Below are 25,811 nucleotides of genomic sequence, written 5' to 3' on the forward strand. Positions count from 1 at the left end.
CCAGCACCCTGCCTGTCCGCATAAACTCAAAGTGTAGGCTGCTCAAATTTGGGTGGTTGTTTTTTTCAACCCAAGAAGCAACAGTTAGCGCTCAGATCAGGCCTGTGTTTGCTCTGCTTGGTATAGTGTTGTATGTAAGTGAGAGCTGGACCATAAAGAAGGCTGATTGCCAAAGAATTGATGCTTTTGAATTATGGTGCTGGAGGAGACTCTTGAGAGTCCCATGGACTGCAAGAAGATCAAACCTCTCCATCCTTAAGGAAATCAGCCCTGAGTGCTCACTGGAAGGACAGATCCTGAAGGTGAGGCTCCAATACTTTGGCCACCTCATGAGAAGAGAAGACTCCCTGGAAAAGACCCTGATGTTGGGAAAGATGGAGGGCACAAGGAGAAGAGGGCGACAGAGGACGAGATGGTTGTACAGTGTTCTCGAAGCTACCAGCATGAGTCTGACCAAGCTGCAGGAGGCAGTGGAAAACAGGAGTGCCTGGTGTGCTCTGGTCCATGGGGTCACGAAGAGTTGGACACGACTAAATGACTAAACAACAACAACAACAACAATGCTTGGCAGTGCAGACTTGTGGGGAACAACTCTCCTGCGATCAGTTCTTGGGAAGAAGCAGAGGGCTTTCTCCGCAGCATCGCTGGGAGAGATAAAGGGAGGAGAGAGCTGGCGAGGATCTTAACGGGGACAAAGAGAAGGCGCCGAAGAAAGCAAGAATGGATACTCCAGATGGACTGCCGAAAACATGAGAGAAGGAGTCATGGGATCTCGAAATCAGGACGTTTGAGACAGCAGCTGATTAAGAAGGTCAAATGGCACCCTGAAATTTTCCACCCAGAGCCTCTAAAACGCTTATTCACACTGCACTGCACTGTTGAGGCCTGCAGAGATTATTAAAGAGGCAGAGGATTCTCCAAGTGGCACAGAAGGTACGCCAGCCCAGAAGTGCTCAAAGAAAAATCCTTCTAATTCTCCAGATAATAAAACTCCAGATATTAAGTAAGGATTGAAAATAACGCTCCTGTGTATTGAGATTTAGTTTACATTTCTGGATCAAAATTTCCTTCTTGCAATATCACATTTTCCATGGTGAAGATGTGCAATGATCTCCATCGTTCATTTTTTGCTGAGGGCTTTCCAGAGGAGCAAAGGGTTTTTTAAAAAAATTCAGAGCTACACTTTTGCTACCTTCAGTCTAGCACCAGTCGTAGTATAAACACTGATAACTGGGAAACACTGGCCTCCAATTGGAGGAGAACAGCCTTTACCAAAGGTGTCATGGGCTTTGAAGACACTCGAACTCAGAACGACAGGGAGAAACGTGCTAAGAGGAAGGCACGCTTGGCAAACCCTCACCATGATCAACTCCCGCCCGGAAATCTGTGTCCCAACTGTGGAAGGACATGTGGATCCAGAATTGGCCTCCACAGTCACTTACGGACTCACTGTTAAAACTGTGTTCATGGAAGACAATCTTACTTGGCTATTTGTGATTGCCAAAGAAGAAGAAGAAGTTGTGAAATATCTTATCCCCACATTGTAATGGATAGGTTTGAGGGAAGCCTTGGAGGGAGGGAGCTGTCAGGTCTTTTATGTAAATGGGGCTGGGCGAGTCTAGCTGGGGTCTAGCCCCATACAATTTGGCACCATACAAGGGGGATCTACACTGGGCTCTGCTTTCCCTGTGGATCCTGCCGCCCGAGGCAGTCTCCCCATCTTGTCCTATGGGTGGGCCGGCCCTGGCTGAGGAGCCTGCAGACAGCAAGCAAAGGAATCATTAGAATAGCCTTTCCCAAACTAGTGCTCTCCAGATGTTTTGGAGTACAACTCCCATTATCCATGACTCATGGGCTATGCTGACTGGGTATGATGGGAGTTGTAGTGCAGAATATCTGGAGGGCACTAGTTTGGGGAATGTTGGGTGCTAATGGAATAGCTTTACTGCTTTTCAGTAGATTTTTTTTAAAGCACTAGACGAACAATGCAGCATGCACAGGGAGCATGTGTGCATAGGATCTGAGAACATAAAAGTTCGCAAAAAGGCATGTTCTCTTTGTCTGTTTCGGTGTCATAAATGAAGCCACTATCAAAGTGGAATTTGGCTCCCACTACAGCTGCAGAAAGCTACAATGCACTATTGGGAGAAGAACGGCATTTTCCAAGTACAAAAGCCTTGATCACTTGAGTGCCGTGAAAATGTGATATCCTCACCCCAGAAGAACTATACTGAGAGAAGATGTCTTGACCTTACGACTGACTGAGCAATGAATGTAAAATTATCGTGCCAAACTCTCATCACCTGGTAAGGCCATGAGATTATGATTTTTTTTCTGATTCTAAGGAACAGTGTGTCCATTTTCTCTTTTCTTTGCGGCACATTGTAGCAAATTTATGAGTGATGGAAATGTATTTCCATTAGGGAGCACCCAAAACAGAAGCTGTTTCCCTCCTTCCTCACCCATGCTTGTGTTTGTCTCTCCTTTCACCTTCCACTTCAGAACTGCATTCCTTTCCAACTGCGGCTAGTTCCTGGTTCCTATTCCCTCCCTGAATGTGCAACGTAGTCTGCCACTCATATTTCCTGTTCCTCCTGGCCCTTCAAGTTTCGTTTCAGCGTTCAGGGATCCCTAACAGTGCCCTTTTCCTGAGGAGCTTCTCAAAACAATTGGCTTCCCTGAAATAAAACTCTTTTTAACTCACTTCACTCCTCCCTGATTCAGCTCTCACAATAAAAGGGCTAATCAGGTTCTGCAACAGAGGTCAGAGAAAGAGAAAGACCCTACTTTTTTTAAAAAAAAAGTGGGTGGGTAGTTAGTTGTGCTTTTCTCACACCTGTAGACAGAAGCATGGTCCTGATCCCAGGCATGTACTGGAATGTGGAGTTCAAAGGTAATAGCAAAGGACACAGAGGGAAGCTATCCTTGAAGACAGCAGATAGAGCAACGTGGCTCAAACACACTTGGAATTTCCTGCCTATGTAAGCAAGCTCTGCAGATGTGGAGTTGCTACCTTGCAATCTCGGGTAAAAAAGAAAGTCCTAGATTGGGTGGATGTTTTCTAGCTTCTGTTAAGGGTAGGATGGCCTCTGAGGTCGCAGCAAAGGACCATGTGTTTCCTTACTTGGAAAAGAAACCCAGTTCTTGGGTCTAGCAACAAATCCGCTCCAGTGGTATGCAGTTGGTGGACTAAGCTAGTTCCCTAAATGTTCCCGGTAAATCAGAGTATTATAGTATTGAAGCCTGCTGCCTCCTTCCCAAAGCCCAGGAAGCCTTTGCGTGGCTCAGTGAGGGAGATGTGATGCTCCGACGGGTCCAAGAGACATTCCCTCACCTTCCCAAAGCCCACCCAGCTTTGCGAAGGAGGCAGCAGGTTTCAGCATCCTAGCAGAGGCCTAACATCTCCTCTGCAAAGTCTAGGAAGTTTCTGCCCAGCTTAGGGAGGGAGGCATGATGCTCATGTGTGGAACATTGAAATAATATTCAATCTCTCTCTCACACACACACCCCGGCCCGTCACCCTCACAAACTGGTGCCTCTGGCCCTAACTGCTCCCCTATGAAGAATTTCACCACACACGACAAAAGTCTGTGGGGGCTCCTGGACACTTCATCTTTGCCAGAATGCCTGTGAGCTCTCTCCCTCTGGGCTTCCCCAGCTACAGTGGTACCTTGGTTCTCAAACTTAATCCGTTCCAGGAGTCCGTTTGACTCCCGAAACCACTCAAAAACCAAGGCACAGCTTCTGATTGGTTGCAGGAGCTTCCTGCACCCAAGTGGAAGCCGCGCCGGACGTTCAGCTTCCGAAAAACGTTCGCAAACCGGAACACTTCCTTCCGGGTTTGCGGCGTTCGGGAGCCGATTCGTTCGACGACTAAGCCGGGAACCAAGGTACCACTGTACGGGGTCATTGGTTCTAACTTAAATACTATCCAGAAGTGAAGAAAAATCGGAGGGGGAGGAGGTTGGCAGGGGGCTGGTATTAGGGCTGCTTCCTCTTGAGTTTGCGGGAGGCTGCGCTGCCCCCACCACGTTCCCGCTTCTCCTTGCGCACGCAGTAATATTTGGTGACGCGCTTGCGGCACTGCTCGCACCGGACGGCGCAGCACCAGTGGAACTTGCAGTTGCAGCTGGACACCATCTCGGCTCGCCGCTCCTCCACGGCCAGCCCACAGTCCCCGCACAGACGCTGACAGCTGCGCTTCTCCCACTTGCTCAAAGCCTTGCCCCTCTTCAGGCACTCCCGGCCCTCCGTCCCCAGCAAGCCCAGAGTCTTGTTCTCCAGGCAGTAGTCAGGGGAGTCCTCCAGGTGGACCAGCTCCTTCTTGGAGATGGAGCTGAAGGTTTCGGCAATCGCCCCCCGGCTGGCAGCACTGTTGCCTGCCCCTTGGAGCAAGTCGACCTTCAGCCCTTTGTGGTATTTCTCCTTCAGGTAGGTCCCTACTTCTCGAAACTCGGGCAGCTGCAGCCAGCAGGTCTGCGTGGTGCAGCTGCCGGATACTCCGTGGCATTTGCAGGTCCTCTTCATGGTCCCTTTCACTGCCTAGAGAGGAAGGAGAAGACAAGAGGGAATGCCATGCAAGAAGGCCAGGCGGACCGGAAGCCACTCCCAGGGCCGGATTTAGGTTTGATGAGGCCCTAAGCTACTGAAGGTAATGGGGCCCTTTATATGTCCAGCTGTCCTTTGTCAACAACAAATTGTCACTGTTTTTTGTGTTGAATATATGCTATATGGTAATTTATGCACCTAATAGTTATCTCAAGCCATAACATAACAAATACATAACAAAATATGTATTTTATCAAAGCAATTGTTTTTTATCTTATATTTTGGAAATGTACATCCCCTATAGCTTGTTTAGCTTATACGTAAATCCGGCACTGGCCACTCCCCACCCCCCAGCCCAGGTTCAGTAAAAAGGTAAGGTAAAGGACCCCTGGATGGTTAAGTTCAGCCAAAGGCGACTATGGGGTTGCGGCGCTCATCTCACTTTCAGGCCAAGGGAGCCGGCGTTTGTCCACAGACAGCTTTTCCGGGTCATGTGGCCAGCAGGGCTAAATGACTTCTGGCACAACAGGACACTGTGACGGAAACCAGAGCACACGGAAATGCTGTTTACCTTCCCGCCACAGTGGTACCTATTTATCTACTTGCACTGGTGTACTTTTGAACTGCTAGGTTGGCAGGAGCTGGGACAGAGCAACAGGAGCCTACTCCATCGCACGGAACCGAACCACCAACCTTCCGATTGGCAAGCCCAAGAGGCTCAGTGGTTTAGCCACAGCGCCCCCTGTGTCCTGCGAGCTCAGTATTCAGAAGACTTTTTATTGAAATGGATCATAATTTTCTACCTGCAAGGGAGGGGGTACTTTGCAACTGTTTTGGAAAACTGTTCCATCGGTGGTCAGAGTCTTCCTTCCAATTTCGACAGAAATTTATGAATGGCAAACCTGCTGATATTAAATTCTGGAGCCTTCGGGAAACTTGCCAAAGTGTTTCTCTGTATCAAGCCATCCATCTGAATTGGCTGCGCCAGAGGAGGCTACCTCATCAGGAAGAAGGCTAAAGGGTGCCTATCTCCTGCTTCAAACTATTTCATTTGCCATAGGTGGAAAATGGGTTGTTACCTTTCTGCCTGCCTCGTTGTTATGCAGGTTCATCGCTGCTCTGGCGTCCTGCCCTGTCTCAAGTGCGTCCACAAACTGCTTTGAAATGGCCTCCCCAAAGCCCACGTTGTCGCTGCAGCCTCCCCACAGCCATCCTTGTCCTCCTGTTGGAGAGAGAGAGAGAGATGTCATCAGACATATGGAGTCAAGAGGCAGGCGAGCTTCTCTCAGTCCTTTCATCCTCATGGTGAGTGTTACAGCCGCAGCCAGAAAAGAGATGGATTCTCAATTACGAGATTTGTTTTAGGGGCAATAACAAATTCCGCAATCCCCAGAGCAGTTTAACAATCAAACCCTTTTTGCGGAGAACTCTAGGAATTGTATCTTTCCAAGGGGAAATAGGGGACTCCTAGCAGACTCTCAGCACCCTTAACAAACCATAGTTCCTGGGATTCTTTGGAAAAAGCCGCTACTGTTTCAAGTCATTTGAGTGAGTGCATTGAATTGCGCAGGAGGTTGAACTAGGTCACCTCCAAGGTCCTCCACCCATCCCTAGGATTCTATGAAAATCAGTGGCGTAGTGTGGGGGGTGCAGGGGGGGGCGGGCGCACCGGGCGCAACATCTGGGGGTTAGGGTTAGGGGGCACAAATCCACGGGTTAGGGGGCGCAAATCCACGGGTTAGGGGGCACAAATTACTTGCCTTGCCCCTGGTGCTGACAACCCACGCTATGCCACTGATGAAAATACACCATTTCTTGCAGAAAACTGAAGCTACAGTCCTATATAACCTGGTGGGAGTAATTTCCACTGGATTCAGAGGGACTGACTTCTGAATGGACAAGCGTAGGATTGCACTCACTGCCATAGCACTGAAAGGGGAGAATCAATTCTGCACAGCTTTCTAACTCAGTTGGTTAGAGCATGGTGCTGATAACAGCAAGGTCACAGGTTTGATCCCCATATGGGAAAGCTACATATAAACTACAGGATCCTCAGGGATCTTTCCAGCTCTGATCTATGATTCTAATAAAGTGAGGACATAGAAAAGGGGAAGAAATATTATGTTTGGCAGTTTTGTTTCTCTTGCAATAAGAATGGTCACAAGAGTAGGGTGGCCATACGTCCGGATTTTTCCAGACACGACTTGGATTTCAAAGGCAGAATTGATGGGGGGGGGGTCCAAAAGGCAGCACTTTTCCTGGATCTTAGGCAAGTGAATCGAAAAAGCTCCACAACTTTTGGGATGTCCTGGTTTTTTACTTTTTGAAATATGGCAACCCTACACAAGAGTCCTTACCAAGTTGCCCGTTGCGCGAATCATCGCATCCACAATTGTCAAAGTCGCCCAGGCTGCAATTGCGTGTCAGTGTGTACATGACTCCAGCGGAGCTGATCGCATGGACAAAGGCTGTTTCTCGGTTTGCTGTCAAACGAAGACACAGGAAAAAGGAAACTAAAGGAGGCACAAGACAGGATAAGGCAGCAGCTCCTGAGATTTGGAGCATCCATGATCAGTAAGGCTGAATGGAAACATGGAGTTGTAAAAGGGTAAAAGAGTACTGTATTGGGAAATAATCCATACTGAATTGAAAAAAAATGTTTAAAAGTACATTCCCCCCCAAAAAACAGAGTCCTTTCTGTTGGGGATAATTCAGACTGAAATTCCCAGGTGTCAAAAAAGGTTATTTATGTCTGCTACTACTGTGGTCTGTGTTTTGTTAGCCCCAAAATGGAAAATGAGCGAGGTCCCAACTAAAGAAGAATGGCAACTTAAACTGATGGAATATGCGTAGCTTGCGGACCTAACTTACAGAATAAGAGAACAAGAAGAACATATGTTTAAAGAGGATTGGAAAAGGTTTATTGAATATATGGGAAGTAATTGTGTACAGCTGAAGATGCCGGCAGCATTAAGATAAATTCAGCAATGTAAATAAGCTTGGATGGGTGTAATAATGGAATACGGAATGGTATAGTTTTTGTAAAATATGCAGGGATTTATATGTGGAATGAACCATGGAAAGAGAGGAAGTCATTGATATCTTAAGGGTATAAAATGAGTATTTTAGATTGTAAAACATATATATAGAGAGAGGTAAAGGGACCCCAGACTGTTAGGTCCAGTTGCAGACGACTCTGGGGTTGCGGAGCTCATCTTGCTTTATTGCCTGAGGGAGCCGGCGTACAGCTTCCAGGTCATGTGTCCAGCATGACTAAGCCGCTTCTGGCGAACCAGAGCAGCGCACAGAAACGCTGTTTACCTTCCCGCCGGAGTGGTACCTATGTATCTACTTGCACTTGGACCGAGCAATGGGAGCTCACCTCATCGCGGGGATTCGAACTGTTGACCTTCTGATCGGCAAGCCCTAGACTCAGTGTTTTAACCCACAGCGCCACCCACGCCCCATAATTTATATATAGATATGTATAATAATAATAATAATAATAATAATAATAATAATAATAATATAAACTGAACAGCAACCTTCTGTTTAGAAATGGCGAAGAACAACTTAGGGCTCTTCATCCAGCAGAAACAAAAATAGATAACATTCTACTAAATAACATGAACTGATGCTATTATTGACGTTTTTTGGGACCAGCCTGCTAAGAACTGCCTAGATTAAAACAGGAGAGTTAACTCCTACTAATGCCAAAGGCAGCCATGGGAGGGAGTGGACTTGTAGATCTCTCCTCTGCCATCCTGCCCCTAACATGATAGCAGAAAGAACAGCCAGTTAAACTGCTCAGGATCATTGATGCGCCATGTAGCGATGTGACTGCTTTTCCCACTGCAGTGTTAAGTGTGGGTGAAATGCAAATAAATATCTAGTTGCTTCAGGGTTGTACAAATAATTGGTGGGGAAGGGTCTGGCTCCTTCTTTCCTTGCCAGGAGGGAAAAACCTCTTGGAAAAGTTTTGGCACTGAGTGGGTGTAGCAGTTCGTATGTCAACCTGAAGCCATCTAAAAGGTAAAGGGACCCCTGACCATTAGGTCCAGTCGTGACTGACTCTGGAGTTGCGGCACTCATCTCTCTTTATTGCCCGAGGGAGCCGGCGTACAGCTTCCGGGTCATGTGGCTAGCATGACTAAGCCGCTTCTGGCGAACCAGAGCAGCGCACGGAAATGCCATTTACCTTCCCGCCGGAGTGGTACCTATTTATCTACTTGCACTTTGACGTGATTTCAAACTGCTAGGTTGGCAGGAGCAGGGACCGAGCAACGGGAGCTCACCCCATCGTGGGGATTCGAACCGCCGACCTTCTGATCAGCAAGTCCTAGGCTTTGTGGTTTAACCCACAGTGCCACCCGCATCCCTTGAGGCCATCTAGATTGCCCAAAAAAACCCAAACCTGTTAGAGAAAACAATACACAGAGTATACTGTTTGGCTTTTGGTTCTCTACATTTCTCTTGGGTGGCAGTGCCACTGATGGGTCACAGCTGGAGGTACAGATGTGCAAAGATAAGCAAAGCAGCCAGATTTGGTAACCACTGCGCTTTTTTCCTTTAAAAAAATGTTTAGGGGTACTCTCATTTTGACTCAAGAAAATCACCATTTTATAGTTCAAATCGGGGGAAATGAATACAGTAAATGGACAAAAGTACAAAGAACATGCATTACTCATATTGAAAGACTGCCCTCAATGAGACCAGCAAAACACCACACGTCCACATTCCACACTGCTTCACACATTAAACCATGGGTAGGCAAACTAAGGCCTGGGGGCCAGATCCAGCCCAATCGCCTTCTAAATCCGGCCCGTGGACGGTCTGGGAATCAGCGTGTTTGTACATGAGTAGAATGTGTGCTTTTATTTAAAATGCATCTCTGGATTATTTGTGGGGCATAGGAATTCGTTCATTTCCCCCCCCCCCAAATATAGTCTGGCTGCCCACAAGGTCTGAGGGACAGTGGACCGGCCCCCTGCTGAAAAGGTTTGCCGACCCCTGACACTCGCTTCCATCTGTGACTCAGGAAACATCAGGGAAAGGAAATGAAGGTGGTAACAACTCAGGAGAATTGGCAGTTAAAAGCATCCTTAAATCCCCTTAAGAGCTCCTATGGGGCCGGTCCTATCTTTCGACTGAGCGAGGCAGCTTCCTGGGTGTCATGAACTGGCTGCAAATTGTTAGTTATTTAGTGCATTACAATCATATTTGTATTGCCAGAGAGGGAGGGAGGTGCTTGTGGGGTTTTCCACCTCAGGGGCTTAAAATCATTTGACCAGCTTTGGTGCTGGACCAACTTGAGTTAAGGGGGGACCCGTTTGGGGGGGTCCCTTCAGGCAAGGGACACGGGTGGCGCTGTGGGTTAAACCACAGAGCCTAGGACTTGCCGATCAGAAGGTCGGTGGTTCGAATCCCCGTGACGGGGCGAGCTCCCGTTGCTCGGTCCCTGTTCCTGCCAACCTAGCAGTTCGAAAGCACGTCAAAATGCAAGTAGATAAATAGGTACCGCTCCAGCGGGAAGGTAAACGGCATTTCACCAGAAGCAGCTTAGTCATGCTGGCCACACGACCTGGAAGCTGTACGCCGGCTCCCTCGGCCAATAAAGTGAGATGAGCGCCACAACCCCAGAGTCGGCCACAACTGGACCTAATGGTTAGAGGTCCCTTTACCTTTTACCCTTCAGGCTGGCAATGTCTCAGGAAGGCCCTGGGCAACCCTCTTGACATTTTCTTACCACTACGCAGTCCTCCGTGGCTGGAGAGTTGCAAAGCTCTCTCTGGGCAGTTCCAGCGATCCCAAGCAAACTGGAACTTGCATTCCTCAATCCCACTCTGTGCGCCGGCCGCAACGCTGCTGGAATAGATGAGGTATGCCTGCAGGGAGAAAAGGGCAAGGGCAAAAGAGGAGCTTCCACAAGGGCACATGCAGAGATTGCCATGCCTTCTGCCTTGAAACCTGCCTCTAAGAGAGCCACTTCCGAGCTAGGGAGGAAGTGGGGTTGTGGGCTTCACGCTGGCTCCAGCCCCCGCGATACCAGGGAATCCTCGGATGCGTCATTCTCGGGCCAGCCAATCGACTGGCCCGGGAGGCATGGCCTGGCAGCACTTAGGTCTGGCGCAGCCGAGGGTCTCCCTCTTTCCCATACCGCAGCCAGCCAGGTCTTTTCTCCTTCCCGCCCACCTGTTAGGTTAGCCTCTGACGATGCTATGGACTTTGGTCAGTCACCATCAAGGGGCCTGGTAGGAATTTTTCCATTTGGCAGATTGGCACCGGCCACTTGGTTTTCACCTACCTTGTAGCAACCCGTCACAACTCTGCGGTATTGGCGGTTAGGCATTGATAGGGGTATTGTTCTATTGTCGTGCAGATGAAGGTGGGAAGGAAGCGCCATCGCCTTCCCCAATCATAAGGGTAGTCCGGTAAAGGATTCCGGGGGGGGGGGGGCGTGGCCTTGTCCTAAGCCTATGGAGGTGTGGGCCCACGGCATGCCCCCAAGCGGTAACTCCGGGGGGAGCTCCTAGTTGACGTGCCTCAGCAGGACTCCCCCTACTGGTGGTTAACCCTCACCGGTCTTCATGCCGGTTAGTTGTTAGGACCAATGCCTAAGCCAATACCGCTCAATTCCTGTGATCAATAAAGTTGTGGCCTAATTTGACCCATTAACTCGAATTCTTGTGTCTTGTGTCTTTATTTCGGTAGGGGGGAGGCGAGAACTCGCCACACAATTCAATCCTTGCCTGACAAAGGAAACCCTATTTGTATCCTCAGCAGCAAAATGGGACTTAGCATCAAGGTCTCCTGGAAGGCCCAGGAAGTGAGTGGCTATGTGCTCAAGTCCAGAAGACTTGTCTGACTGTGTCCAGGGTTCGAGTCCACAGAGATAAGATTGTGCAGTGAATTTGGCGACACCTTCCATATTTAACATGCAACCAGTAAGCGACGAATTCGAAAAACAATTCCATTAGAAGCTGAAAAGGCGAAACAGAGCATGATCTGAATATAAAGTACTACAATGAGAAAGCGCAGCTTCCTAAACCACTCATTCCAGGGCTTTCGGAATGTCTCGCCTGCTACTCCTCCTTTAGATTACCAAGAGGATTTTCTTCCTTTGAACTGGGTCTTAAGTGCCTTCTTTTTTTCCTTGCATTGAAAAAAAGGATGTTGAATTTTCAGGGCTGTGCTGAAAATTCATCCCAGTTTTTCTCCATCCTGGTGATCCTCGGATGAAGGGCGCTGGAGAAATTTAATTATTAATAACAAAATAATAATTGCAGAGGAGAGCATTTGGGGGGGGGGTTGAAATTCCTGTGGTTGGGAGGGAGATAAGTTTTTTTTCACCCAGATCAGGCAGTGCGGTCAGTTTAGGGAGGCTGGAGAAATTTTTAAACACTAGCCAACTCATGACACTGAGGTAAGCTCAAAACCCCATGGCCACCCAAATTGTAAGCCAGGAAATGCTCAGAATGAGGCAGACAAATTGAAGTCTCAATCACAGGAGAGGAAAACGTACAAAAATTGGAGAGTCATGGATGCTTTAGCTGAGATTTATGCATTGCAGGGCGTTGGAACAGAGGAGCCCGGGGTCTTTTCCAACTCTACAATTCTATGATTCTAAGATTTTATGGTGCACCGTGGCCCAGCACTAGTTCCAGCACAGAAGGTTGCTTTGCCTGACCTGGAAACAGAAGCAAAAAAGCAGCAGAACAGAGAGGGAAAGGGCTTATTGAGCCAATGCGCATCAGACCCTACTGGTCCTTCCTCAGGAATTTCAGATAACAGGAATTCGAAATCTGGATGTGCTAGCTCTTCTGTCTCCTCTGGGTAAGAGATAGAAGGGCCAGCACATACCCTCCAACATTTCTCCGATGGAAATAGGGACGTCCTAAAGAAAAGTGGGACCTTCCAGGATCAAATAAAAAACGGGGACGGCTTCTGTAAATCCAGGACCGTCCCTGGAAAACAGGGTCTCTAGAAGCACATCAGGACTTTGAATTACTGTTCTCTCAGTTTCCCTGAGGAAATTGAATATGGAACCCTTTGGATCAGGATCAATACCACACCACCACTACCGTTTACCACATAGGTGTTTTGTTCGTTTGTTTTGTGTTTTAGTTAGTTTGCTCCCGTTTTCTTTTTGCAGGTTCCCTGACCTGGTCTATGTGCTGGGCTTTCCCTGACCTGGTCTGTGCGCTAACTGCATGGCTGAGCCAGACCCCACACTGTTGAGAACTGCAGAGCCTCTCGTTTGTGTCGTTTGCTATCTTCCCACTTGGATCATGCTTTTTCCCAGCCTCTTAATCCACCTCCCAGCCCAACCCCCAAACAGCAAACCTGTCAAGTACAGCCAGACTTTTATCTAGACTCTTCAGATGTGTGGCCCCCTCCTCAACTCCCCACCCCCTTTCCCTTCCTTCCTTTTACTTCAGGGGGCCAAGTTCAATATGGTGTTTTCCTCTATGAAACAGTATCGGTGGAGGAAGCCCTATTCAAAATCTTCAAGGCAGGCAGCTGTGTTTGTTTTTGCTGCAACAGACGGAGCGGCAGAGCAACTTCAATGGGGCTTACTCCTAAGTAAGTGTGCATAGGATTACAGCCAAAGGGCCCCTTCAAATATCCTCCTTATTAGGCACCCAGGATTTTTTGTGCTCAAGATGCTACAGGAATGGTCACATGCAATTCACTTTTAATACTGTTTGCATCTGCAAACATTTTGGGGGGGAGTCACACTGCTTCGCTTCCAAATCAGGGCATATCGCATAAGAAATCTGGTAACTTTTATGCCACAAATGTTCTAGTTTCTTTACAGTGGTACCTCCTGTTGCGCAGGGGATCCATTCTGGAGCTCTGGGCGGATCCTGAGGTGTGCTTATCTGGAGGTGCCGCTTCTGCGCATGCGCGTGGTACGGTTTAGTCTTCTGCACATGTGTGTGGCACATAGAGCGCTTCTGCGCATGTGCGTGCGGCAAAACCCAGAAAAATATTTCTGGGTTTGCTGTGTACATATCCCAAAGGATACGTAACCAGAGGTGAACGTAAGTAGAGGTAACACTGTATTTTGTTTTGCTTTCATTCCGCTATTGCCCCTCCAGAAGGCAATAATGTGGAAGCATTGAGGAAGCACTGCAGAACACACGAAAGCAGAATAAATCTACCGCCAATGCACTGTTGCAGAATACACAGGTGGGGAGAGCCCAATTTTGTGGTGTTCATTCTGAGCCCCCGGTCGTTTTACTGACTATTGACCTGTACACCACTGCTTTATTCTTCTGTTGCCACCAACCAGGTTTCTTCTGAGTCTCAGTCAGGTTGTAAAGTCAACAACAAAGATTAAAGTTTATTGAAGAACAAACAGGTTTTAAATATGTTCAGAACAGTTTCTCAAATGCGCGCCCTTAACTAGATGTGGCACAATCTCACACTGTCACACTCTCCTCTCTCAGTTCCATCCCTGTCTCTCACTCTAACTGTCACAACCGCTATGTTTGACTTTTACTGCCTCTGTCTGACCCTCACTCCTGTATCTAAAAGATTAAGCAGGGTTTTGTAGCAAAATGCCAGCGCTCAGAACATCACCCAGGAGATCGCAACTAGAGAGATAAGAAGAGTTGTTCCGTTGTCTTGAGATGCCACTTCCTGGTTTGCATGGAGAAGCCATTTTCAACAGAGCTCAGCAACAGAAGTATTGAGGCACTGTCAGGTGTGGCAATTTTGTGCCCCTGACCATTTTGCCACCAGGGAAACTGCCCCCGTGGGCCCCCCCATGCTAGGCCACTAAAACTCAAGAAGCTTATGAGGCTATTAGCTCAAGGAACCGTTCTTGTATTTGCTTGTTGTTGTTTAGTCGTTTAGTCGTGTCCGACTCTTCCTGACCCCATGGACCAGAGCACGCCAGGCACCTTTGTCCTCCACTACTTCCCGCAGTTTGGTCAAACTCATGCTGGTAGCTTTGAGAACACTGTCCAACCATCTCGTCCTCCGTCGTCCCCTTCTCCTTGTGCCCTCCATCTTTCCCAACATCAGGGTCTTTTCCAGGGAGTCTTCTATTCTCATGAGGTGGCCAAAGTATTGGAGCCTCAGCTTCAGGATCTGTCCTTCCAGTGAGCACTCAGGGCTGATTTCCTGAAGAATGGAGAGGTTTGATCTTCTTGCAGTCCATGGGACTCTCAAGAGTCTCCTCCAGCACCATAATTCAAAAGCATCAATTCTGTGGCGATCAGCCTTCTTTATGGTCCAGCTCTCACTTCCATACATCACTACTGGGAAAACCACAGCTTTTACTATACGGACCTTTGTTGGCAAGGTGATGTCTCTGCTTTTTAAGCAGAGCTGTACTTGCTAGGTTGCATTTATATGTTGACCTGTTCCATTTTATACTTGACATCTCTGGGCTTGATCAGGTGATGCTTCTGCACGCCCCTCAACACGGCTGTTGTTGGCATTTGTCTGTCTCGAGAGAGAATGGAGTGTGCCTCCGGAGGTAAACCACTGCGTTGGCAACACGGAAGTGACCTTCCCGGGGCAGAAGTGTGTCTGGAGGTTCTGGGCTGCTCAGATGACAAGACCCCCCACCCTCAGCCTCGTAGAGCAATGCGTTCTCTGGATAGCAATTCCACAGCATGGAAATTAGCATTAACTACCTGCTAATACATGAAAGGTGCAAGAACAGGGGCCAGTAAGAAAATAACAAAAACCAGCCAGCAAAACTGGTAACCCTAGCACCAGGGCTTTTTTCAACATATCTCAGGTGGGTGCCATTGCCATTGTAAGAGAACAAGGGAAGCATTCATTTTTCTAGCAAAATAACGCTGCTTAGCACTATGCGTAAGGTTCAGGTCATCAGCTACTATGGTGTAGAAGAGTTGAATCTGGACTTTAGCAACTTGGATTCAAATCTCTGAAACCTGCCCAGCCATAAACCTCTTTGGATTGCCTTGGGCAGGGATGTTGGGAAGATGGAAATTTTTTGGGGGGTGGGGTGGGAATACTGCCCTGATCTCTTTAGAAAACAGCTTCTTTCCTTGCCTTTTGTGCTTAAGATTCGGCACTCAAGAGACAGAGAGTGTGGGGAGCCCCTGTCCAAACCTTAGCAAACCTGGGAGGCTGGAAACAAGCCTGATTTTCAGCAGATCTTGGCTTGTTGGAATTAGAAATGCAGATCAAAGGAAACGCACTTACCTTGGGACCAGTCATCAGGAAATTATTCACTGACCTGGAAGGGAGGAAAAGGGTTCATCAATGGAGAGAAGCAGAGGGAATGCTTGGAATTCCTCTGTGCCACCCCTGCCCAGCCCTCGGAGAGTCGTCCCACTTACTGAACCAAGCACATATGCCCATTGTTGCCCAGTAGGTACTGGTGAATGTTCGTTGGGGCTGCGAGCCTCTCCCTGTCCTGATTCATTGCCTAAAGATAGTTACGGTACGATACGATATCTTTATGGTCATTGTCCCATGCAGAACAATGAAATTGAAAAACTACCTAAAACTACTACAAAACTACCTAAAACTACTACAAAACTACATAAAACATTCAAAACCCCCTAAAAACTCTGAAACCCCATTTTAAAATACACTATACTATAGAGACCCCTTATGCTGCGTTTAGAACCAGAATTGCATTTGCGTAGAAACTGTTTCTCAGGCGGCTAGTCCGGGCCTTTATAACCCTATACCTTCTTCCAGAAGGCAGAAGCTGAAAGAGATCATTTCCGGGGTGCGTACTATCCTGCGCTATCTCTGCCGCTTTCTTATGGCACCTGGCAGCATAGATTTGATCTAAGGTGGGAAGAGTGCACCCAATTATTCTCTCTGCAGTCTTTACAACCCTGGATAGCATTGTTTTTTCCCTGGCCGTGCAGCTCCCAAACCACACACACAGACCATAAGTTAGTACGCTCTCCACAGTGCAATGGTAGAATGCCATCAACAGGTCCCTTGAGAGATTGTTTTTCCGGAGGATTCTCAGGAAATATAACCTCTGCTGTGCTCTCTTCACCAGCTCTTTGCTGTTTTCTCCCCAGGTTAGGTCGTCTCTCAACTCCATTCCCAGAAATCGAAACACCGAGACCTGTTCCACGCACTTCCCCTCAATAATAAGTGGCTGAATATTCAATTTACATTTCCTAAATTCCACAATGATCTCTTTTGTTTTCTTTAAGTTAAGGAGTAAGTTAAGGATGTTTTCTTTAAGTTAAGGAGTAAGTTGAATGATGGTCAAGTATTTGCACTTGGGTTGAAAAAACAGGATGGAGTTGTGGTTGGCAGTAGGCTTGTGGCTGCAAAGGTATTGTACAAAATGGAGGAAACCACACATGGACAGTGGGAAAACGCTTGCCAAAGTCTGAGGACCGATTAAGGTATTAGAAATGTATTTAACAACATGGCGTGAGACCACAGGTATTAGATATTTCTTGATATGATACCTTAAGTATGATTTTATATAGATTTGATTTGTATTCTCTCCCCCCCCCCAGCCTTGCAACTGTTAGGCGTATCTTTCTATTTTGTACAGTGGTGCCTCGCAAGACGAAATTAATTTGTTCCGCGAGTTTTGTCGTCTTGCGATTTTTTTTGTCTTGCAAAGCACGGTGTCGGGAAAGTTTTGGAAAAGCTTCAAAAATCACCAGAGTCTTTAAAAACCTCAAAAAAGGCTACCACACCGCGTTCTATGAGTTGCTCCTCGAAGTCAAGTCGCAACTGTATTAACGGTGTTAAGAAAAAGGAAACAAACTTGCAAGGCGTTTCTGTCTTGCGAAGCAAGCCCATAGGGAAAATTGTCTTGCGAAGCAGCTCAAAAAACAAAAAACCCTTTCGTCTAGCGAGTTTTTTGTCTTGCGAGGCATTCGTCTTGTGAGGTACCACTGTACTTTGTATACGAAGATGGAAAGATGATGGTGATGATGATTTGATTTATACCTTGCCTGTCTGGCTGGGTTTTCCCAGCCACTCTGGGCAGCTTCCAACACATATAAAAACATTAAAAAATCAAACATTAAAAACTTCCCAATCCAGGGCTCCCTTCAGATGTCTTCTAAAACATGGAAATCTTTAGTAAAAGGTGAAAGATTTAAACGATCTCAAGAGAAACCAGAGAACTTTTCATAGAACTGAAATTAGAAAGCCCCTAAAAATGACATTTTCTGCCTGAACACTCAAAAACTAAGTGAGAAACTAAACACATAAGAAATCAGATAGTGGCCCAGATTTACAATTTAGTAGAGATAACGAAATAGAATATAAAATGGTCTGAAAATGTTGAAAATGCAATTTTTCCTGTTGAAATGTGGTATCAAAAACAGCTTTTCAAGTAAAATTTGAGCAGTTCCACCTGTGTAGAAAGATTTACCAAAACTTAAGAGGTGATAGTATCATTGTACCCCAGCAAGACCTCCTTTTCAAGCCTTCCTTGACTGCATAGGAGAAAGGGAAACAGCCCCCCAAGAGTCACTGTGGATGGGACAAGAAGGAACAGAAATGTATATCTGCAAAATGCCCCCCCCCCCAGAAGATCTGGGCAATTACTGCAGTTGCATTTAGCTTAATAGGTGCGTCTGTTGATATGGAAACAGACCTTCACCCAGCGCAGATATGGGCAAGGCAATGCTATCCCTAAATGTAAGTTTATAATGAATTTATAAAGCTTTGTATCTCTCCGCCATAAAACTGAAATAAACTTCACGTGGGACATGCAAAGAATGGACTGCAAGAATCAACTGTGAAACCCAAGAAGAATGCTTTTATCCCCCAAGTGATTCTCCACCCCCAATCTCTCAGGTTTCCTTGCTGATTTTCATCTCCCTCCCATAATGGCCCAGTTCAGATGAACATATCTCAGCCTAATAAATTGAGGTATCCATTTTCCATGTTGTGTAGCACGCACCTTTGCCCCTCCCTACACAATATGAGCAATCAAATCAGGAAGCCTCTAAAACTTCCCATTTTCGTCCAAACTGAACAACCGGTTCCCAGTTTAGGAACCAAGCCAGGATATTAAAACCACAGTTGGTTTGAGCTCCTGGCTTGATCTGAAATCGGGAACCAGTTTCCCAGTTTGGACAAAAGGCGAAACGATGCTTCTTGATTTGATTGCTTGTGCCGTGCAGGAAAGAGCAAAGGTTGCTGCATTCAAGTTGCATCCTTTGTCAGGAAAGACTACGATGGAAATATTTCTATTAAAGCACCTTCACATTCGTTTTTGTAGCAAACCTTTGAAGCAATCACTTCTTAGCAGACTGGCTTTATCTCCCTTCAAAGGCAAGGGCAGTCGTCAAGGAAGGAGAAAAGACAGAGCACACAAATTCAAGTTTACTGGCCAGCACACAAGGGGACAGATTAATCGCTGGCGCAAAATAAGCACCTATGTGTGGAGATGTTCCCTTTAACAATAGAAGTTGGGGTTATTTCTTTTTTAGAACCAGTTTCTATCAATTTACCACTTGCCACGGAGTGAACAGGACAGCCACAGACTCCCAATTGGGCAAACTAAGCAGACTCTGAGCTAAAGAGGCAGACCTCCCTGATCCCTTTTTCCAAGACGATGGGATTAAATACCCGAATGGCCTTGAAGCTAGGATATGAAATAGAGCCGTCAAATTTTTTAAAGTTGTTTTAGTTTTTTTTACTGCTTAAATCCTGCTTTTCGTCCATTTATTGTTTAACTAACTGTTTAACTGAATGTGTATCTTCTTCTCTGGCCTGATCCAGCAAGCCAATTATTATGTTGCAATGACTTTTTAGTGATAACAGGCAGTCGAAACATTATTTCCATTGGGCCTGAATCTTTTGGATTTTATTTCTGCTTGGCTGAGTTGCAGATCTTCTGGATTATGCTCAGAAGAGAACTATATCAGATTTTGGGGGGAAACAATAGCCGAGGAAATATTACTGGACCTCAGGTAAACTTGCCGCTGGCAGAGCCACAGCGCATTAAATTGCAATTCGCAATCTAAAGAGGATGGTCTGTGCATATTAATAAATCGCTTTTTAAGGGCCAAGGTGTCGTCTGAAAGTAAAACCTCTTAAAGGAATGTTGGTTGCTTCCTAAAACTACCACTTCATTTCTTGAGCCAATTATTATTGCTATTAGTTGTAATATTATGGCATACTGTTAGCTCTCTCTTCAGCACAGTATATCACAGGTTAAGCACAGTTAGAATACACAAATTACATATAAAGCAACAAAACCAATCAAAATGAGAAATCATCATATCAAGAAGAGCAATGGGAAATGTGCCATGAAGACTGCAACAACTACAGAATGGGCGACTCATTCTCCTTTAGTAATTACTCCAATATCCTACAAATGTGCATCCTATTTATGGATATATGCATAGCTATGAGTGAAGGGGTCATTAACACAATCTGTTGCCTTACAATCTCACGAAACACAACTTTCCAGTTGTGCAAGCTGGGCGCACAACTTGTTCTCATGACACACAAAAAGAACCCCACCGCCATAGAAATCACTTCTGGCGTGATTTGGTGCTTAGAAAACATTATTCAAGAAGCATCCTAATTTCCCTTCAACCTTATTCTCAGTGCTCCTGTAGAATTTGCCGATTTCCTTGTAAAAGGTAAAGGAGCCCTGGACGGTTAAGTCCAGTCAAAGGCGACTATAGGGGTGCAGCACTCATCTCGCTTTCAAGCCGAGGGAGCCGGCGTTTGTCCACAGACAGCTTTCTGGGTCATGTGGCCAGCAGGACTAAAACGCTTCTGGTGCAACGGGTTACTGTGACGGAAACCAGAGCGCACGGAAATGCTGTTTGCCTTCCCGCCACAGTGGTACCTATTTATCTACTTGCACTGGCGTGCTTTCAAACTGCCAGACTGGCAGAAGCTGGGACAGAGCAACAGGAGCTCACCCCGTCATGGGGATTCGAACCACCGACCTTCTGATCAGCAAGCCCAAGAGGCTCAGTGGTTTAGACCACAGTGCCACCTGTGTCCTTGTTCCCATACATCAATGGGAAAGGTACGGAAAAGCTCGCTCTTTTCCCGAAAGAGGCTGAAATTTTAACTGGTGAATCGTCTCTATAGTGAAAGCTTATATAGCAGACCAACATTTGCCCATTGATGTCTTGGTAGACCTGAGATAGAGAGGCATAGAGCCATCGATACCTCACGGATGAAGAGGACACTGTCCCAACAAACCTTGCAGATGAATATTTCCCAATTATATCTATTGCTAGCATTAGGGCTCTTTTCAGCCACAACTCACAGGAAGTCAGTTCTCTCAACTTTCAGGTAGGCACTATTGCCATTATAAGAGAACAAGAGAGGTGTTCATGGTGAGTTCCAGCACCTCTTTTTCTATAAAAATTAGTACTGGCTAGCAGATATTCTGCATTGTTGGTTTTCATCCTCGTAATAAGAGTCACAGGCAGCTGAAGCTAAAATCAGGGTCAATGCATATGATAATGATTATATTTTCACCTCACCCATCTGACTGCCCCAGGCACTCGGGGCAGCTTCCAACATATATAAAAACATAATAAAACATTAAACATTAAAAAAAAAAAAAAACCCTTCCCTATACAGGCCTGCCTTCAGGTGTCTTCTAAAGGTCCTTGGCTGTCTTCTGGCAGTTCCCTCCCTGCGAGAAGTGAGGTTACAGGGAACCAGGCAGAGGGCCTTCTCGGTAGTGGCGCCTGCCCTGTGGATCGCCCTCCCATCAGATGTCAAGGAAATAAACAGCTATCTGACTTTTAGAAGACATCTGAAGGCAGCCCTGTTCAGGGAAGTTTTTAATATGTGACATTTTAGTGTATTTTTCATCTTTGTTGGAAGCCGCCCAGAGTGGCTGGGGAAACCCAGTCAGATGGGCAGGGTATAAATAATAAATTATTATTATTATTATTATTATTATTATTATTATTATTATTATTATTACTCCATGCCCTCCAACATTTCTCCAATGAAAATAGGGATGCCCTAAGGAAGAGTGGGACATTCCTGGATCAAATCAGAAACCAGGATGGCTTCTGTAAATCTGGGACTGTCTCTGGAAAATAGGGACACTTGAAGGGTCTGCGTTGCGACGATTTACTACAAATCACCCAGAAGTTTCTGATCTAAATTATGTCCATATCTGGCCTAGCAGATGGAGACCATCAATGGAGCACCACTTAGTTGGGTTTCCATAGACTAGCCTCTCATGGTGAGCAGATTTGGTGGCTTTGATAAGGACAGGACTCCCTCACGACACCATAAGAGGTATGGTTAGGAGCTGTCAGGACCAGGTGTTCCACAGATTATCTGCACTAATCTGTGTCACCCTGAAATTGTTGGGTTATGGCCAGGGGTCAGCAACCTTTCTCAGCCATGGGCCGGTCCACTGTCCCTCAGACCTTGTGGGGGGCCGGACTATATTTTTTTGAGGGGAAATGAACGAATTCCTATGCCCCACAAATAACCCAGAGATGCATTTTAAATAAAAGGTCACATTCTACTCATGTAAAAACACGCTGATTCCCAGACCGTCTGCGGGCCGGACTGAGAAGGCGATTGGGCCACATCTGGCCCCCAGGCCTTAGGTTGCCGACCCCTGGGTTATAGCAGATAAGAAGATAATTGCCCAGACAGACTCGGGAAGCAAGGAGGAGAGTTGGTACTTGGGTGTTTTTGTATGATTGTTTGATTTTGTATTCATTGTTTCATTTATGAATAGCTTCCTTAGGAAGCATCTTGAGGCAATTTCACAATACCGGGGGGGGGGGGACCCCATCCCATATACAAAACAAGTACGTATATAAAAACAGTGATTACAATTCCATGTATAAAGCAATTTCAGATGAATTGCATGCCTTCCAACATTTCTCGAATGAAAATAGGGATGTCCTATTCCATATTATTAATAATTTTATTATTTCTACCCCACCCATCTGACTGGGTTCCCCCAGCCACTCTAGACAGCTTCCAACCCCCCCCCCCAAAAAAAACATTAAACATTAGAAAACTTCCCTATATAGGGCTGCCTTGAGAGGTCTTCTAAAAATTGTAAAGTTACTTATCTCCTTGGCTCGAGGGGTCGGGTCGCATAACTCCAAACCCTCCAACATTTCTCCGATGAAAATAGAGACATCCTAAGGAAAAGCGGGACATTCTGGGATCAAATCAGAAACCGGAGCGGCTTCTGTAAATCTGGGACTGTCCCTGGAAAATAGAGACACTTGGAGGGTTTGGAATTGCACCTGATGGTACTTAATTGCGGGTTCTATTATCAAGATTAATAAAACGGTGGCCCTTATTTGCACTAGTGTGTTGATTCTGTTCTTAGCCTGGAGCCAGAAGCATTTTAACTAATAAACCCGGGGTCAGCAAACTTTTTCAGCAGTCCACTGTTCCTCAGAGCTTGTGGGGGGCTGGACTATATATTTTTTTTGGGGGGGGGAATAATGAACAAATTCCTATGCCCCACAAATAACCCAGAGATGCATTTTAAATAAAAGGACACATTCTACTCATGTAAAAACACGCTGATTCCCAGAGTCCGCAGGCCGGATTGAGAAGGCGATTGGGTCAGATCTGGCCCCCGGGCCTTAGTTTGCCTACCCATGTAATAAACAGCTCAGTAGCTGTGGAGTTTGGAGTCAAAAAATGAACCTGGAAGTCAAGTGCTGTAGCACAGTTTGCTCTGTAATGCTGGATGCCAAGGTTTGGCGCTAGGCAAGTAGCAAGTGGTTCATCGAGTCCTGAGCCTAATCCTCCATACTGAGCGATGGTCCATACACCACAGGAATATTCCTCCCAATGGTGTACATGACAGAGTCCAGAGAGGGGAGAATGGAGGTTTGGGAATGTGCACCTCGTATTCCCACATTTCAATCCTCCGTCTAGCAAACGTGAAGCAGCTGGGGCTGTACCTCCTTCTTTGGAAGGACAATTAAATTCAGACAGAAGAAAGCACTTTCCCCTTGGGGAAGTTTTAAAGTGGTTAGGGCCCTTAAAATATATATACCAGCCTCACCATGCACAAATCCTGACCCTGGTCCCTGCATCCTTCCAGGATAACATAAGTTATTAAGAGTTTGATCTCGCTCTCTCTCTTTCTTACTCTCTCTCACTCACAGACAAACATTTCCACCACTACCTCACCCGCTGGACTGTCGTTCTTGGGAGCTATTTAACGTTTATTTTTTAAATTAATGCTCCACCGCTGCATATCTGGAATGCAGATGCACAGAAACGATCGCTTTAATTGTGGGTGGCCCCATTCTGCCGCCAGACCGATCGACACAGGACCACCGGGTATGGTGTTAGAAGGGAGAAGCGGGGAGCCATGAGGAAAAATTGTAGATTATCCTCAACCCCTTAAGAGGAATGCTCTTGTTGAAAGCTCTTAGACCTCTGTGAGGCTTTCCTTTCTCCTAGCAGAAGTTTTTAACCTTAGGATACACACACACAACACTGCTCCCTAACCCTATTTCCCATTCCACTGAGACACCTTTGGCTTAACCATGAGAGGGTTTCAAACATTTCAACAAGCCTGAACGACTTGTTCATGCACTGGTCCTTTTGCACTTCTGCTGTTAACACCCCAAAAGCAAATTGTATTGTTGAGGGGGTGGAATATAAGCTCAAGATTTCGATACAACTTCCTTCTGTTCCCCGCACTAGAATCTCTCCTCTGAACATTAAAGAGTCACTACTGCAAAAGTCTAACCCTCTCTAGGTTTTAGTTAGGGCTCCCTAGCCGATTTCTCCAGATTTAATTATCCCTCTGTTAGTCCTTATTAAGAGCAATGGGGAATCATACGAGAAATCTATTCACCATCCAGCACAACTCAGTTATTTTTACACTCGCAGCATACTGGATTCCCAGTTGAGTTAAACTCTCTGAAAAGATGCCGCAAGCAGCACTGAACTTGATTAAACTTAGCCCCGGATTTCAACAGGTTGCAAAAATTTAGCTTTCTGATAGCCTGGCAAGCACAGTGTCTATCAAGCACAGAATCCTCTCAGACAACTTTGTTCCACTGAGACAAGAGGATGCCAAGAGAGATCAGGTGATTGGGGGAATTCCTGTTGTCGGAATTAATTCTGCCTGATGGTAAATTCCATGTAACCTAAAGATGTGCCTGGACTTAAACAAATTAACGGAGACGCAGTAAAAGATAATGCATTGCCTATTATCTCACGAACACTGTGTATTTGCTTCTGTGATATCCTTTCCAAATTTCTTTTTTAAAAGCAGACAATTTCAAAGGCATTCACTAAAGTTTCATGAGTCTCACCAATACAAAACATTTCAGGCTGAACAACGAAAAACATAGACTACGCAGCAGAACGGTCCAATTGAATTGATTGCTAGTTTATCTGAGAACAGTTGACTTTTTTTGACTGCTGCGGGGAGCCAATTGGAATATCTTAACGAGTCGTGATGTTAAAAAAACAAGGCCGAATGTTCCCTTTTGACACTTTCTTCTTCTTTAAAACCCTTGCTATTCCCTCATTACTGAAATGTCAAGCCGAAAGCTGTGATTTCAACCAGCTAAATCAATGCAACCAGAATCTTGGAGGCAGCAGCTGAATTGCTGGTTAGGAACATAAAGGAGACACAGAATGCAAGGAAAAAAGAGAGCAAAGCTTCCTAGCTTGGGAACCTTCAGACAGAGGAACCCCTGCTCTTCTGCGATAAGTTCATCTTGCAAATTGGACGCGATACCTTGCAAAGTGGCTTCCCTGAGATTCCCCGATGATCTCTCCAAGCAGTCCTCTGGGGGGTCTGTAGGATGTGCCTCCGGGTGAGGTCAGGCTCCACAAGCCTAAAACACCCTTTAGCGACCCGAGGGAAATAGGAAAGGGGTGGTGGTTGCTCAGAGAGCAAGGTGAGGTGGGTGCCTTTGATCCTGCACGACAGCGTCCCATGGGCCTGTCTTGCTACATCATCGCAAAGGAAGGAACTCTCGTTACTCACCAAGGATAGCTGAAGTGGAAGAAGGACACGAGGAACAAGGTGCCTGGATAGGAGCCCATAATCCTGCCCCCTCAAAAATAAATAAATAAATAAATGAAAGGCCGAGAAAAGAAGATCTTAAAATATTAGGATGGTAATTTGAGGAGGGGGAGGGGGGGAAAGAAGAGCAAAATGAGCTTCCAGCCTCTGCTCCTAAAGGGTGCAGAGAAGTTAAAAGACCCCGAATCCAAACTGCGCTGTAGGACAATCGGTCCTGAAGTGCAAGCAAAAGGCGATTGGTGAAATGGAGCCACTGAAATTTGTAAGAAGAGATTATCTACTTAATTAAAGATTTCTCTCT

At 46.3% G+C, this 25,811-nt stretch overlaps 1 protein-coding gene and 1 non-coding gene across 2 annotated transcripts; both read right to left on the reverse strand.

The window, feature by feature from the left end:
- Positions 1-1,168: 1,168 nt before the first annotated feature.
- Positions 1,169-25,811, reverse strand: WNT8B (Wnt family member 8B). Its single transcript, XM_028728959.2, has 6 exons — positions 25,472-25,811; positions 15,736-15,769; positions 10,295-10,433; positions 6,906-7,031; positions 5,628-5,770; positions 1,169-4,542 (listed from the first exon to the last, which is right to left on the reverse strand). Exons 1-6 carry the CDS (start codon positions 25,528-25,530, stop codon positions 3,982-3,984), a joined length of 1,062 nt encoding a protein of 353 aa, XP_028584792.2. The 5' UTR covers positions 25,531-25,811; the 3' UTR covers positions 1,169-3,981.
- Positions 17,531-17,651, reverse strand: LOC114598259 (U5 spliceosomal RNA). Its single transcript, XR_003707003.2, has one exon. It is a non-coding gene; the product is annotated as a U5 spliceosomal RNA (small nuclear RNA).

This window comes from Podarcis muralis, chromosome 6, assembly GCF_964188315.1.
Source record: "Podarcis muralis chromosome 6, rPodMur119.hap1.1, whole genome shotgun sequence".
In the NCBI taxonomy this organism is placed as follows: domain Eukaryota; kingdom Metazoa; phylum Chordata; class Lepidosauria; order Squamata; family Lacertidae; genus Podarcis; species Podarcis muralis.